Source organism: Diachasma alloeum, unplaced genomic scaffold (genome assembly GCF_001412515.2).
Source record: "Diachasma alloeum isolate Michigan unplaced genomic scaffold, Dall2.0 Dall_scaffold_00302, whole genome shotgun sequence".
In the NCBI taxonomy this organism is placed as follows: domain Eukaryota; kingdom Metazoa; phylum Arthropoda; class Insecta; order Hymenoptera; family Braconidae; genus Diachasma; species Diachasma alloeum.
The window spans coordinates 948,911-963,681 of NW_021680441.1; the positions used below are offsets into that span (position 1 = coordinate 948,911).

At 38.9% G+C, this 14,771-nt stretch overlaps 3 protein-coding genes across 3 annotated transcripts; 1 reads left to right on the top strand and 2 right to left on the bottom strand.

Annotated features, from left to right (window-relative positions):
• Positions 1-1,414: 1,414 nt before the first annotated feature.
• LOC107039656 (vacuolar protein sorting-associated protein 52 homolog) lies at positions 1,415-6,069 on the bottom strand. Its single transcript, XM_015259405.2, has 8 exons — positions 5,429-6,069; positions 4,571-4,746; positions 4,128-4,512; positions 3,712-3,894; positions 3,413-3,538; positions 3,074-3,343; positions 2,418-2,621; positions 1,415-2,014 (listed from the first exon to the last, which is right to left on the bottom strand). The coding sequence occupies exons 1-8, from the start codon at positions 5,672-5,674 to the stop codon at positions 1,589-1,591; spliced, it is 2,016 nt and encodes a 671-aa protein (XP_015114891.1). The 5' UTR covers positions 5,675-6,069; the 3' UTR covers positions 1,415-1,588.
• A 125-nt stretch (positions 6,070-6,194) lies between these two features.
• LOC107039658 (activating signal cointegrator 1) lies at positions 6,195-9,268 on the top strand. The gene is made up of 5 exons (XM_015259407.2): positions 6,195-6,357; positions 6,435-6,547; positions 6,796-7,280; positions 8,237-8,524; positions 8,611-9,268. The coding sequence occupies exons 1-5, from the start codon at positions 6,290-6,292 to the stop codon at positions 9,154-9,156; spliced, it is 1,500 nt and encodes a 499-aa protein (XP_015114893.1). The 5' UTR covers positions 6,195-6,289; the 3' UTR covers positions 9,157-9,268.
• LOC107039657 lies at positions 9,264-14,148 on the bottom strand. Its single transcript, XM_015259406.1, has 4 exons — positions 13,959-14,148; positions 13,835-13,889; positions 13,380-13,526; positions 9,264-12,402 (listed from the first exon to the last, which is right to left on the bottom strand). Exons 3-4 carry the CDS (start codon positions 13,510-13,512, stop codon positions 10,853-10,855), a joined length of 1,683 nt encoding a protein of 560 aa, XP_015114892.1. The 5' UTR covers positions 13,513-13,526; positions 13,835-13,889; positions 13,959-14,148; the 3' UTR covers positions 9,264-10,852.
• Between the last annotated feature and the right edge of the window lie 623 nt (positions 14,149-14,771).

The window sequence follows — 14,771 nt, forward strand, 5'->3', positions numbered from 1 at the left end:
AATGCTGGTGGGGTAATAGTGAGATTGTCTCTCTCTATCTCCGAGTGACCCCACTCTAACCAATCCCCATTCACATCCTTGTTGCCCACCTCTGGGGAGCGATTTTGCTCGTTTTATGTCGACATAAAATCGTAAATTTCAACCAATGACAGTCCTGGATTCCGAATACTCAACTAGGGTTGGTTGAAATTTATGAGTTTATGTCGACATAAAACGAGCAAAATCGCTCCCCGACCTGTCTGACTGGACCAGTTTTTTGTTCAACTTAGTGGGCCAGCTCTCGGGTCAATTTCAAGCTTTCATTTGCCCGAGTGGAAATTCTGTTCAGGTTTCGATCAGAAACTGATCAAGTTCGATCCGAAATTGTGATCAGGCATGTTACACCTCCACCTTATGTTTTTCCACTAGGGTTTCTCCACCTACCATCATTAGGCATTAATTAAATTTAATTTTTTGAGAGAAAAAATTAGTAATTTCCTAGCCGGGAATCGAACCCGGGACCTCCCAATGTCGCGTCCTCTTACCATCTGAGCTACCAGGACACTTATGAATTTCACTCTCAAATTGACTCATAGCCGAGTGGAAATTCTGTTCAGGTCTCGATCAGAAACTGATCAAGTTCGATCCGAAATTGTGATCAAGCATGTTACACCTCCACCTTATGTTTTTCCACTAGGGTGAGCCCAATTTGACCCCAAGTTTCCGGGCATTTTACAATGATTTTGTTATTTAGGGGAGGGTAGGGTAAAAGGGATACTTTGGACTTTTTTAAAATTATTCATAACTCAGAAACAAATGTATCAATAGAGCTCAGTTTACGCTCATCACAAAGGGAAAGAATTGTTCTTTGTATTGAAGAAAAAAAAATTGAATTTCACCAACATTTCAACCCGGCACTAACATTTTAAAAAATGTCAAGGTCGGAATTTGAATTTCGATATGGAGCCGTTAAAAAACATTTTAAAAATCGAAAAAAAAATAGAAAGTTTCCTTTGGGGGGAAGATTAATGAAATAATTGAAAAATGGCAATTTTTGAAAGTTACGAGCATTTTCTGTCAATAATTTATGAACAATCAATTTTCTACCATAAAAATCATTTATTCGGAATCGTAACGAATTTATTAATATTTCCAATTTTACCAGAAATCGATTTAATGCGTCAAAAAATCAGGTTTCCGAAAGTTTAAATAATTTCAATTATTTATTTATAAATAACGAATGTTTAAAAAAATGATAATTCCGTGCAAAATGTTTTTTAAGTGACGCTGAATATCGATGATTTTTTTCAAATTTTCCTCACGAAAATGTTTGAAAACGTCCAGAGTAAGAGAAAATAACGAGTCAAATAGCGTTGATTTTCCATTATTGAATCCCATGAAGTGAACATAAAGGGTCATAATTTAAAAAATCATCTCTCAAATATTTCTTTATTAACAAATAAAAACATGAAGTCCTTCCAGACGAAATTTTTCAATTCCCCATAAAAAACGTTTCACCATCGTAAGAGAATTTAAACAATAGCCAATCTCATTGGCACAATCAATAAATCTTCCCATAACGAACGATATTCACAATGAACCTAATGACTTAGTAATTAGTCTTATATTTTTTAATCTCCACCATGATGTGATGGATATTGGTGAGCTGTGCTCTCGCATTAGCAGGGAGAATCTTGTGCAATCGATTGTAGTACTGAACTAATTGCGTCATAGCTCTCTGCACAAGTGCAGCGCCCAGCACCAGATTTGGAAATGATTTTAAAACTTCACGGTTGATCTCCTCCAGCGAGCGTTTCCAGTTATTCGTAAATGACTGTACGAGATCGAGTGCTCGTGGCTCTGTTCGTTTAAGATCCTCTGTCAATCCTTTTTCCATCATGGCTTCGGATTCTTTGACTAGTTGAATTATACCCCCGAAATGGGGAGACAGTACTTCTTCCACATATTCGGAGGAACGAGAGTTTAACTGCTCACGAAAACTCTCGGCTTCTTTCGAATTGTCTCTCGTTCTTTCCTGGAAAATAATTTAATGAATGAGATTGTGATTTATCATTGAATTACAGTCAAGTAATAATCACATGCCAATTGTCGGAACAATCTAGTCAAAAGAGAGAATATTTTTTGAACAAGTGACAAATTTCTTTCGTCACAACATGGTCATAGGGCCGAGTGGGGCAAAATTAAACAGCCGAAAAATGACTACTTGACGCAATTCAAGCGAGAAAATTTGTTTTTTATCAACTTTTGTTCATCGACTTTTTTTATTATTGGGAGTACTGATGAGAATAATAATTTTCCATTTAGGTGAAGTAGAGGGTGGGCAGATGTCCGGAATTCCCCTCTCCTAGTGTTCTTGAAGTATCTTATATAATGACTCGACTGTATTTTATAAATTTCTTCATGAGTTTGTACTTCACCATGAGCACGCCGAGCACCAGATCGTAGTTATTGATGAGAAACACCAATTGCTGGGTTCTGTTTGTGAAAATGGCAGCCATACGAAGTAAATAGCATTGAACAGCTTCTCGGAGTTCAGCTAACAGTTGGGTTGCACCTTCGCAGGGAAATCCCTCACCAACGCCCACCATTGCGGCTGAAAATTCTGCATATCTCCTTGTGATCTGCATGAAAAAAAAAACTCAATACCTAATTCAGTAGCGAAGCGGTAAACCGGGTTAAGTCGGTTTTGACTTTTGGCCAGTTTTTTATGAATATCTCAGAATCTAAGAGAGATAGCAACATTTTTCTCATAACCCTTTTTATAACCCTCACTTGACTCTACAAAAAAGGTCATGACAAGAATTTTTCTATCTCTTTTAGATTCCGAGATAGTCGTCAAAAACTGGCCAATAGTCAAAATCGACTTGACCCGTTTTACCGCTTCGCTACTCAATTTTAAAGTCCAATCAACGAAAAAATCTTTAACCATTTCTCATAATTTCACATTTATTTCGAGAATCACTGATCAAATTTCGAACAAAAAAAATGTTTGAAATGTCCTATTAAAATCACTCGTTAACGAGGTAAGTTCAGAGTTATGAGGAATGAAAAATTTCAATTTTTGGACACTCACGTAATGTGGCCCTGTCTCTTTATGAAATTTCAATGGATCACAGTCCTTGACACTCTGTATATTCAATGTGAAAACAGTGTAAAATCTCGGCCATATGATGGATGTTAAATTGTCCCAGTATTTATCAAGTGCTGGTACAGCTCGTTTGTGACACGTCATCTGGTATCGCATCACCAAGTGGAGGCACAGAAAAAGGGCTATTGTGTCGTAGCAATCGTCGACGAAGGATTGGAGATTTTTTTGCATCAGGGTTAAAGTACTCCCCATCACCTACAACATGAATAAAATAAAGGTCAAATAATCTCTGGGGGTGTCTTCTTCCCTTGCAATTGTTGTTACCTGGTTGAAGATGTCCATGGCTTGTACTCCTCTCACTTTGAAAAATTCAGTCAGGAATAGGTATTCACGACAGGCATTGTCCACCAGAGCATATTGCTCGCTTCTGAACAGTGCTTCGTAGTGGTACTGCAGAACAAAAATTATTCATAATAATCATGAAGGGAGAAGTGTAAAACAGGGGGTGAGGACACCCCCTAAATGGACACTTTAGGCTTTTTGTCCACTGCAGACTTTGTTTTACGAAAAAAATCCAGTTTCAAAAACGAAAATAGGAATTCAAGAGGACAATGAACACTCACCCTAATTTTTGATGCAGTATGAGGAACAATAATTGGCTCTTCCAACTGTGCCCCCAATACTTCACCCCTCGTTCCAATCGAAAAAACAGTTCCCCTGTGTTTCAATGTTGTCTTATGAAATATTCCTCTCCCCACATTGTCCTCGACTCCCATCAGATCATCCTTCGATGGTTTCTCTTCGAACTAAAATCCATAAATTCGTATGAATCCCCGAAAATGTCGAGCCAAAAGTAAAAATTAAATTTTTAATAGTTGAAAAATGGTAAAATTCTTGGTATTTCGAAAATAGGTGGTGAGGGGAAAATGGACATTAGACTTTTCCTTCTTTTTCCTTGAATTGTAGACTCACAGACTGAGCTTAATTAAGCAGTTTATTTGTCTCAAGTGTCCATTTTGTCCCTCATTCCCCTAATCACCTGCAATTTCATGAGCCTCGATGAGTAGCTCTTGAAGTACGAGTAATAAATTTTACTCATCGTATCAACGTACTCCCCACAAATTTCTTCAGCGACATTTCTCTCATTAGCCAAAATAAATTCGAAGAAAAATTTGTACTTCAGCATGTTATTCTGGGGCACCTGATAGTTGGTCATTGGCTTCCGGAATTTGTATATTTGCTCCAGCAAATATGTTCGTATTTTAGCCATCGCTTTTATTTTCAACTTCTCAACAATATCTCTGACGTCGAGAGTGGATTTGGCTTCCTTGAAGCTTTGTTCCTTTATAAAATTGATTTTGTGATTGAGTGTCTGCAGATGAGTTGAAAAATCTTTGTCTGTCACTGGGCATTCCATGATACCCCTGGAAAGAAAGAAAACAACGTAAATCATGGAAAAAATGAAAAACAATAGTTACATACATGATTAAGGACTCAGATACGGTCATGTCCTCGATGAATTGACTCAATGGACCCCTGATTGACTGTCTATTGGACAACTGTTGACTCATAGCTATCGAACGTCTCTGCAAGTTCAATATCTCCGTGCTGATGCTCCCCAGATCCGTTTGAAATCCAATCAACATCGACTCCATTTTCTGATGCAGCAAAAATTCATTGTCTGAATGAAAAATTCATCTTGATTCCCCCAAAAGTACAATTACTAATTTTTTTTTAAATTTGTTGTACTCTGGTGCATTGTCTCGAGAGATTTGGTTCTGGAGTGACGAACCAATGAAGATAATGAGAATAAAAAAAAGAAAGGAAAAACGTTGTTTCTGGGTCAAACTTTATATCAAGAAATTCCTTTTCTGATTAAGGGAGGGTAGGGTAAAATGGACATTTTAGACTTTTTTAAAATTATTCATAACTCAAAAACAAATGTATCAATAGAGCTCAGTTTAGGCTCATCACAAAGGGAAAGAATTGCTCTTTGTATTGAAAAAAAAAATTATCAAATTTCATCAGCATTTCCACCCGTCACTAATATTTTAAAAAAGTCAAAAGTGTCGATTTTATCCCAACCTCCCCTGCACGTCATTTCATTATTTTTCATATCAAATTCTCATAGTAAAAAACTTTGTTGGAACGATTAATTTTTCTTTTTTTTCAATTGCATAAATAAAGCACAATTATGGTTTTTATTCACGAAATTAAATAATCGAATCAATTATCAACGAATCAGCTCCAAAAGTTTTAATTAATTTTCCAGCGGCGTAGGTGGGTGAAAAAATAATGTTGACGATATCCTGACAGAACTTTAATGAGAACATTTCCAACCTCCAAGATATTATCACAAGCAGCAATTTGATTGTGCAGACTAGCAATGTTCTGGCTCTCCTTGATGTAATCCTGAATGCTCTTGTTCTCCACCTCCTTCAGTTCCTTCTCAATCTGCCTAGAGTACTGGCGAAGATCAGTTCCAGTTCTGAGCACCTCCTGGACTACATCATCCTCAAGATCCGGAGGGAGTTGAAGCTCACTCTCGTCGAATATATCACTCTCCAGTTTATTAATCGTCTCCATTTCCAGGAATTACCGATTGATCAATAAAACCTTCACAAATTTCTCACTTTATTTCTAAATTGCTGGCAATTTGGGGGGAGGGGGGGTCGTTAGTGCAATGTCAGATGGACATAATCCGTTTTGGACACGTTCTAGGGAAAATGGGAACACTACGAGGGGCGGTGGAACGGTAATTCCGCTTGAAATGAGAATAATTCCGTCATCTCTCAAGCTGCCGCTGCACTAGAAAATTCGATTCCCCGGTAAAACAGTCCGATTATTTCCGACTGGGTGATAAAAAATGAATGGGCCCAACGGGGTGGGGGAGGGGGGCGTTGGTACTTCCACAACTGTACGCATCTAGGGCTGTCCACACAGATTTGTGAGAAATAATCTATAATCTCTGCAGAAACATCATTAACGCCGATTCATTTTTCATCACCCAGTCGGAAATAATCGTACTGTTTTACCAGGGTTGGTAAGACTTTTTCACTTTTTCAGAGGACATCTGCATTATCGACCCCTGTTTATTTAGCACCTTTACCGGTCTTGCTGGCGACTTTCAAGAAATTGTCCATCATCTTCTCTCTTCAGTCAAAAGCAGGATTATTCTTCATTCGATTGATAATTTAAAAAATGGATCGTTGGATACACCAGAGTCTGTCAGGACTCCTGGACTACCCAGTCACCGAGGAGATGATCCAGTGAGAGGACAATTCTACTGAATAATCCCCTCCGGCTGCTAATTAACCTCTTAAAATTTCACTATTGAATGTTTCAGGTACATCCTGACGATTGAGAACGAGAGGGATTTGGATGACTTCTTCAAGAATTTCTTGGACACCAGCAATCCCAAGCACAAAAACTTCATATTCGAACTCAAGAGGAGAAAGGGTAATGTTGAAAAAACATTAGACAACTGGGGAACGATAAAATGTTAGAAGGGATATTGAGGGAGGGGATTAAATTTGGAGATGTGCAAAAAGGTCTCTTGGGAAATAAGATATCAGTATTAATAAGATAACAGGATATCAAAACCCAACAGAACTTTTGTCTAGTTCTTGAGATTATCCCAATATGATGAACCCAATTGTTAGTCCTTCAAATTGTCCTTTTATTTCTCTTTATTTCATCAATTCTAGCCCATGAGAATCAGTTCACTGGCTACAGGAAGCCCAACGACAGTGACAGCCTCCCCCAGAAGTCCAAGGACAAGAAAAAATCAAAATCAAGGGAGAAGGAAGTCGTCGAGTCCCCCCAGGAGCCCTTAAAACCAGATAAACCAGATAAGAGACGAAAATTCGTCAATTTATATTCAGTCGAGGGTAACAAAGTTGCTGTTCTCCTGAAGGGACGAGTCAAGTGCGACTGCGAGGCAAAAATTCACACATTAATTAACAATTGCTTGTCCTGTGGGAGAATAGTTTGTACACAGGAGGGGGCAGGCCCCTGTTTCTTCTGTGGGGAGTTGGTTTGCACTCCCAATCAACAGGCTCTCTTGTTATCCAACTCCAAAGCCTCAGACAATCTTTATAATAAATTAATGGGGGATAACACTGGTAAAGCTGCGTTGAAGCAGAGGGACAAGCTTCTGGAGTACGACAGGAACAGCGCGAAAAGAACGCAGGTGAAATTTTTTAATTATGCATTATATTTAAGGCCAGGGTGTACTTTCGAACGTTATCTCGATGTTTTTTTTCACCTTTCGTCGTCTGAAATTGTCAATTAAGTCCTGCATCATGCAGAAGTTTTGAAAAATTATGAATGAATAATAGAAAAAAAGTAGAAAAAATTCTTAAACTTTTCTAAGAGCATTTTTAATTTATATTCAGAATAAGTTGAATAACAAGAAATTGAAAAATTTATCTGATTTACGGTGACAAATGGCGGCCTGTCACCCAATATCATGCAGGGGGAAGACTGATTTCGTAAATCTTTTCCCACACTGCACAGAGACATTTATTACGGAAAAGGCTCTTTGAAAAAAGTTGTGATATTTTGGAGAATTTTTTAATCACACTTTTATCACATANGTTGTAATATTTTGGAGAATTTTTTAATCACACTTTTATCACATAAAAATGGCAGATGACTACATACCACTGTTTTGAATATTGAGATACCTAGCTGTCACTTCCCATGAGACGTTAGTGTTTTATTATCCACCATGGAAAATTACAGCTAATAGATAATTTGCCACAGCGAATCAGACATTTGTAATTTCCACTTTTTTCAACTTATTCTGAATCTGAATTAAAAACGCTCTTTGAAAAAGTTGAGAATTTTTTTCTTTTTTTTTTATCATTCTATTGTAATTTTTGGGAATTTCTACACGATGTACCACTCAATTGACAATTTTGGATTACGAAAAATGAAAGAAATCCAGATAACATTCGAAAGATAGTACACCCGGGCCTTCAATGAATTCAAGAGCGAGGCGGTAAAACGGTTCAAGTCGATTTTAGCTGTTGGCCAGTTTTTAAAATAAATATCTCGGAATTTAAAGGAAAGCCAATTTCTTGTCGTATCTCCAATTCGCTCTATAAGACATTTTGTCTTCACAAAAATTTCGTTGATTAACAGGTAATTGATGACGAGTCGGACTACTACCAGTCCAGCAATAGTGTGTGGTTGTCCAAAGAGGAGAGAGCACAGATGGAAAAGAGAGAGGCTGAGATGAGGGAGAAAAAGTATGGATCTCGCTTAGAGAAGAAGTTCACAGTGGATATCTTTGGGAGGCAAGTCGTTGAGGAGGAGGACGATGCTGAGGATATCTTCAAGAGACAGCTGGAGGTCCTGGAGAACACTGCAAGAATGGCTGGGGGAGGGGAAGAGCTGATCTGTCCGAATTTCGAGTTCGATCGGCCAGTGGTAAATGTCCCCATTCATTTATTCGTCGTCCAGACTGATTCTCAATTGTTCTGCAGCTGTTAATAATCATTTATCCGTGATTTCAGTACATAAAGGGGAATTTGTCGAAGAGCCTTTCCTCGAAAAAGTCAGCGGAATCGACGATTCATCGAGTCCAGGATAAAGAGCTCCTGGAGATGGTGGACGAAGGCCTCTGTCTGTCGATGCATCAACCCTGGGCTTCTCTCCTCATCGCTGGGATAAAGAGACACGAGGGGAGGACATGGTATTCTTCTCATCGAGGCAGATTATGGATTCATGCCGCCTCCAAGACCCCCTCTACCGAAGAAATCTCCGGCCTTGAGCATCGGTACAGAGTTCTAGTCGATGAAAACATCAAATTCCCCCAGAATTACCCCACGAAAGTCCTCCTGGGGTACGTCACAGTCCTCGATGTCCTCCCTCAGACCGAATATCGCAAGGTTTATCCTGAAGGGGAGTCAGACAGCCCCTACGTCTTCATCTGCGATGATTTTCATGAATTACCGGTTAAATTTCCCATGCAGGGAAAAATGAAAATTTATAAATTGGATAAGAAAATTCATCAGGCTGCGGTGAAGTGTGTAGAGCGTTTTTCCAAGGTGAATACATGATAATTATTAACTTAAGCGCATTGAGAGGATTGAGAGAAGATGAAGTTTGGAGATCTAAAAAAAATCTCTTCAAAAATAAATTACAAATGATTTTTCCAGAGTCTCGATTAATTATCACTAGTCTTCATACAAATTTATTAATTCTCTTTACAACAGCCTCTTACATTCCCTCCTAACATACCCTTACATAAATGGAGTCTACACGTAGATTGAAAAAATATCAACATTCTTAGTTAGTTCATATGTTTATAATCTTCAAAACGATTGATTTAAATATTCTTTTATAGCTCATTGAAGCTTCAACTAATGTAAATATCATATTACGTATTAATACAATGTCATCTCGTCATTTATCTAGACATTTCAAGGTGCGCATTATCGTTTTATAAATTCAACACCAGAAGTCAATGGACCAAATCATCAATTCCCATTCAGTGAATTGATGATTTTATTCATTTCACTTCAGTGCAGAATTTCGTGAATAAATATTGTTTCTTAATAAGTCCCACATTGTTGAACGATTAAACCAATATTATGTTTGTGCTTAAACTCAACTACTTGCTTATCATCTATGGGAGACTCTGTTACTAATTATATCTCATAAAACAAAGTTCATATTTTGTTTCAAACAAAAATCGAACGTCTAAAATTCTATTCACGGTGGGTTAATAATTCAAAAGCTTTCATATTTTCAATGTAAAAAGTAGAAATCTAATACTATTCCCGTGTTTTTAAATAACGTACTTATATTAAATATTAATTAAAGTAATATTGCACAGGAAAAATCATAAATAACAGAGGAGAGAAAAAAAAATCTTATAATGGAGAAGAAATTAGGAATGTGAGGGCACAAACGTCTGTGGGCGATTTCAGTAATATTAATTTACGTTTATATTTAACAGACATATATTGTAACTCATAAGCTCCATAATTATCTCCTCTTTCAGGATAAACTCGTCAATTTTTATTGAATTCTGCATTGAAGTGGAAAAACGTGATTAAAAAATTTGAAAATTTCTTTGGAATAGGTTTAGGGGAAAATGTCAATAGATTTTTTGTAGCTGATAATCACATCTTCAACTGAATGAGTGAAACTGGTTCATCGTTTCATTACTTCAAAGCAGAATTTCGTTTTATAACACTTTGGATACGCAATTTTCTCTCAGCCAATGAACAATGGTTCACCGATGAAATATAATTTTCAGATTGTCTAAATTTCACAAGTATCAAACAATTAGGCAATCAATAATGCTGTCAATGAGTGATTTCAGTGGGGAAATGGTAAAATGAAAAGAGTCGACTCGAATTCCCCTCTAGTTTTTGGAAAATATCTTCAAAACTGAGAAAAATATCAAAACGTTTGCAAAGTTATTTCCCGTAGTTTCGAAAATCCTCTGAAAAAATGGATCTCAAAAAATCCCTTATTTTCCTTCCTTCAATCCCACGAAAATCTTGAAAAATTAAACCAACTAATGTCATTTACCCCTTCACCACTGATTCCCCTCTGAATACTGTGCTTACTCCCTCCAATTGATATTAATATCGAACACAGTTGCCGCTAGGCCACGGGGAATCCCCACAACTCCCGCAGAAAATCTCCGATTGGGCCTAGAACTCAAAAACTCAGAACCCTCGAAAAAAAAAAAGACAAAGAAAAGAAAACACTTGAAACTCCTCAATCCCTCGCGGCCCTCAACTAAATATAGGTCGGCGAGTCCTTGAGACTCGTGAAACAAGCCTCGCACTTATCTGCATCCTTCTCATTCACCAGAGTGCACTTGGGGCACTCCTTTCCCCCACTAGCCAAAGGTTTGTCCTCATTTCCCTTCCTCCTGCTCTTATTACACATCTCACAGATGTCCCTGTCCGCAGAATTCAAATAAGTGCAAGTAGAACAGTCCCACTTGTCGTCCCTGCCCTTCCTCTCCTCCTTGGAGCCAATCGTCAGGTTCTTCACTGACTCCACAACCTTCTGGTAGTTCTTCGGCTGTCCCTGACTGAATTTCCTGATCTTCTCCTGAATGCTCATCCTCTCCTCACTCTGTCCCGAGCTGTCCCTCAAATCCAGATCCAGCAAATCCACACTTCCTTTTTTCTTGAAGCAATTGTCCTCACTGAACCCCTTGGAGAACCTCTTCTTGTCCTTGGAGGTCTTCTCCTCAGTCTCAAAACTCGAGTGTTTCTCTCGTTTTATCTTCTCTCGCTTCTTAAGGATGTCCTCCCTCTCCCCCACGTCCTTGGAGTACCGCACATTGTCCAGAGACCTGTAGACATAGTCCCAGGAGTCGTTGGGGGCTGAGTCGAGGCTCGTCGACGTCTTCATGGGCCTTCGCTCGACTCTCGAGTAGTCGTCCTCGGGATTTCGTCTCGAGTGATCGATCTCCTCTTCTCGATGAGACTTGCGGTAGATCGGCTTATCAAAATTGACGACTGACAGCGGAGGCTCAATCTCTATTAGTCTCTCGGTGGGCAGACGTGTCGCGTAGAGGGGATTGTAGTATGGCTCAGCTGGGAGACCTCCGTAGAACCTGTTCGGGGCCTGGGGGAGACAGTACGGCTGGAAGTACCTGTAGTTCTCCTCAGGATAGCAGTAATCAGGCTTGATGGTAACAGGGCCATTAAAATTATTCGGTATAATGTGATAAGGAACGGTAGTTGGAGGCACCTGATCGAGAATCGTCTGATGATGATAATCCCTGTAAACATCAGCCTTGGATCTATTCTGATGCAATCGTTCGTAGAACCTGTGAGTGAGTGCCCTGATGGCAGTGTCAGGTGTGCCCACCTGATTCTCCCTGAACTCCAAGACCTCAAGCCACGAGATTTTAAAGTTCTTGGAGATGGCCTCCCATATTTGCTTGAGTATCTGGCACTCGACGAAGGCGACGATTGCGTCTCGGCTCACTGAGGAGACCCTGTCTGGATCGATGGGCCCCTCCAGGGTCAGGGTCCCCAGGCCTGTGTGCTTGTAACCCATCAGTTCGAACATCAACTCGGCGCCGATTAAATTCGCTTCGATCTCGTGCTTGTAGTAGCCGGAGTACGTGCGCAGGGTTCGGTACTCTTTTCGCCAGGGCTGGGCTAGGAGATTCGAGGCGTACATGGAAATTGCACTCCAGGCCTCGCAGGCTCGGTAACCACTGAAGTCGTTGAGGGTTGAGGCTGATCGGTGGAGAATGTGGGCTGTCTCTTGGAATACGTATTTGCTCTCGTTGGGGACGAGGCAGAGGTACTCCTTGATGAATCCTGGGGGGGGGAGAGAGAGAGAGAGAGAGAATGATATTGATATTGCCTCCCCTGGTAAGACAGTCCGATTATTTCAGACTTGGTGATGAAAAATGAATTGACGTTAATGATGTTTCTGTCTTTGCCTGTTAAATTCCGATTGGCTGCTAGGTAGAGTTTGGAGTTTGAGAAAATTATGAGAATTAGTGGGAACAAGGGTATGTGGCCGTTATCGTCCGATTACTTTCCAAGAAAGTGGTTGATAGATCTCATATTACGCATATGAATATTTAAATGAGCAATAAATATTAACGATTTATATGAGCAATATGAGATCTATCAACCACTTTTTTGGAAAGTAATCGGATGATAACGGCCACAGACCCTTGATCGTATTAATTCTCATAATTTTATTAAACTCCAAACTCTACCTACCAGTCAATCGGAATCTAACGGGCAAAGACAGAAACATCATTAACGCCGATCCATTTTTTATCACCCAGTCGGAAATAATCGGACTACCAGGGTCCTGAACCGAATCAAGTTAATATTTTGTCATTCCGTGTTTTCAAATTACATAATTTAATTGGTGTAATATTGATGAAGCTGAAACTAGCGAAAGATTCGACAGCAGATGATTTGTCATAGGCGAATCTAGAGGTGCACGAATGCTTTTAGGGGAGGGTGGGGTAAAATGGAGACTTTAGACTTTTTTAAATTGTTCAAAACTCAGAAACAAATTTATCAATTGAGCTCAGTTTAGGCTCGTCACAAAAGGAAAGAATTGTTCTTTGTATTGAAAACAAAATTATTAAATTTCATCAACATTAACATTTAAAAAACCCTCATTAACATTTTAAAAAAAGTTAAAAGTGTCCGTTTTACCCCAACCTCCCCTAAATTGAATTTTCCGCTGACGAATATTCTGCTAGTTTCAGCTTCATGTAATATTGTAAAGGAAATGTGTCTTCAGATCTCTGGAGAATTCACCAACTCACCCTCCAACTTCAGCCTCTTTTGAATCTTCGAGGGGCTGTCGTCAGTCTGCAAATAAGTCAAATGACTCTTGTGTATCTTGATGTTGATCTCCTGGAGCCTATCCATACCCCTGCCGATAGCATCCAGTGCCATGACCCAATGATCAACTGAAAAAATCATAAAATTCGTTTAAAAAATCGAACAAACCTCTCCATCAGCCAAAAAATCAAGAGTTCTTGAAGAAAAATCCGATAAATTAGCCAGAAACCGAAAAAAGCAATTGACGAGCAGCAACAATGACCTCAACTTGACAAAAATGTCCTGAAAATCGATAACAACATGGTCGTCTAATCAAGCCCCTGATAATGATCCCCTCATCAACTAAATTAATTTTCCACACGTAAATAAACCGATAACACGTTAGAAAGTGGGCGTTAATCCCGATATTTCAACAATTCCCTCGATATTTACGTACCTCCCTGATAAACCACTCTGAAATCACTCGGTTTCCTGCAACAGTTCGTCTCGTCCTAAAAATAAATTCTAAATTTAGAAAATCAGAATTTTCACCTGCACCAGAACCAGCGATTATTCCTCACCAATTTCCAATGATTCGACTTTATCTCTCACATTTTGTAATTCCATTTTATTATTCAACACTGGGGGGATCGTTCTGGGGAGATATTGAGGGGGTAAACATTTGTCCGAGGGACTGTAAACAAATTTTTGCAGTTTGCAATATCTGATCGATGAGAAATTTTTCGGAGAGCCGTTGAGGTTAGGTTTGAGCGATTCTGATTCGTGGATTTAGTGAGGTGGGGGCACAAGGTGCCTGACAAAACTCACAACAAACTGATCAGATCCGATCAATTAACCCCTCATGTATAGATATTCCAAATTTTTATTTTTTTCCTCATTGAAGTAGTTTTGAAGAAAATTGCGAGCTAATAAAAAACATTGGCTAGTTAGTACTTTTTTTAAAATAAATTTTTGGAAAATCACCTCTGAAAAAAAGGCGTTATCCCCTCTATTTCATTATTTCCAACAAATTTTATCACCAATCGATAGCAAATTGTTTGAAGATTTTTGAGAGTTAAGAAAAAATCGTCAATGCAATCCTATTATTGTGTAAATTAACAATTCCAATTTCAACTGAAAACCAGAGTTGATGACCAGAGTTTGTAACAGAGGTGTCAGACAAGTTATGAATGTTTTTTTTGGCTCAAATGGAAGAGCGGCTCGAAAAATGACGTGCAGAAGTCTTTAAAGATGACAAATGTCTCTAAAGATGATGTCTGTTTTCAATTGAAAAGCGCAATTGTGACAACATTGTCCAGTGGGGTCTAGGAGTCTCCCCTGGTTCAAAACCATCTTTAGAGGCCCTAGCACGCCATTTCTCGACCCGCTCTTTC

What these genes read in the sequence shown, in the direction of transcription:
- LOC107039656 (XM_015259405.2), bottom strand. Translation starts at nt 5,674, where the DNA reads ATGGAGACGATTAATAAACTGGAGAGTGATATATTCGACGAGAGTGAG. An exon ending in CGAGGCTCATGAAATTGCAG is followed by an intron (nt 3,895 to 4,127) that starts GTGATTAGGGGA and finishes TATGGATTTTAG; the next exon opens with TTCGAAGAGAAACCATCGAA. An exon ending in TGGTGCTCGGCGTGCTCATG is followed by an intron (nt 2,015 to 2,417) that starts GTGAAGTACAAA and finishes ATTATTTTCCAG; the next exon opens with GAAAGAACGAGAGACAATTC.
- LOC107039658 (XM_015259407.2), top strand. Translation starts at nt 6,290, where the DNA reads ATGGATCGTTGGATACACCAGAGTCTGTCAGGACTCCTGGACTACCCA. An exon ending in GTCACCGAGGAGATGATCCA is followed by an intron (nt 6,358 to 6,434) that starts GTGAGAGGACAA and finishes TGAATGTTTCAG; the next exon opens with GTACATCCTGACGATTGAGA. An exon ending in ACAGCGCGAAAAGAACGCAG is followed by an intron (nt 7,281 to 8,236) that starts GTGAAATTTTTT and finishes GTTGATTAACAG; the next exon opens with GTAATTGATGACGAGTCGGA.
- LOC107039657 (XM_015259406.1), bottom strand. Translation starts at nt 13,512, where the DNA reads ATGGCACTGGATGCTATCGGCAGGGGTATGGATAGGCTCCAGGAGATC. An exon ending in AAAGAGGCTGAAGTTGGAGG is followed by an intron (nt 12,403 to 13,379) that starts GTGAGTTGGTGA and finishes TCCCCCCCCCAG; the next exon opens with GATTCATCAAGGAGTACCTC.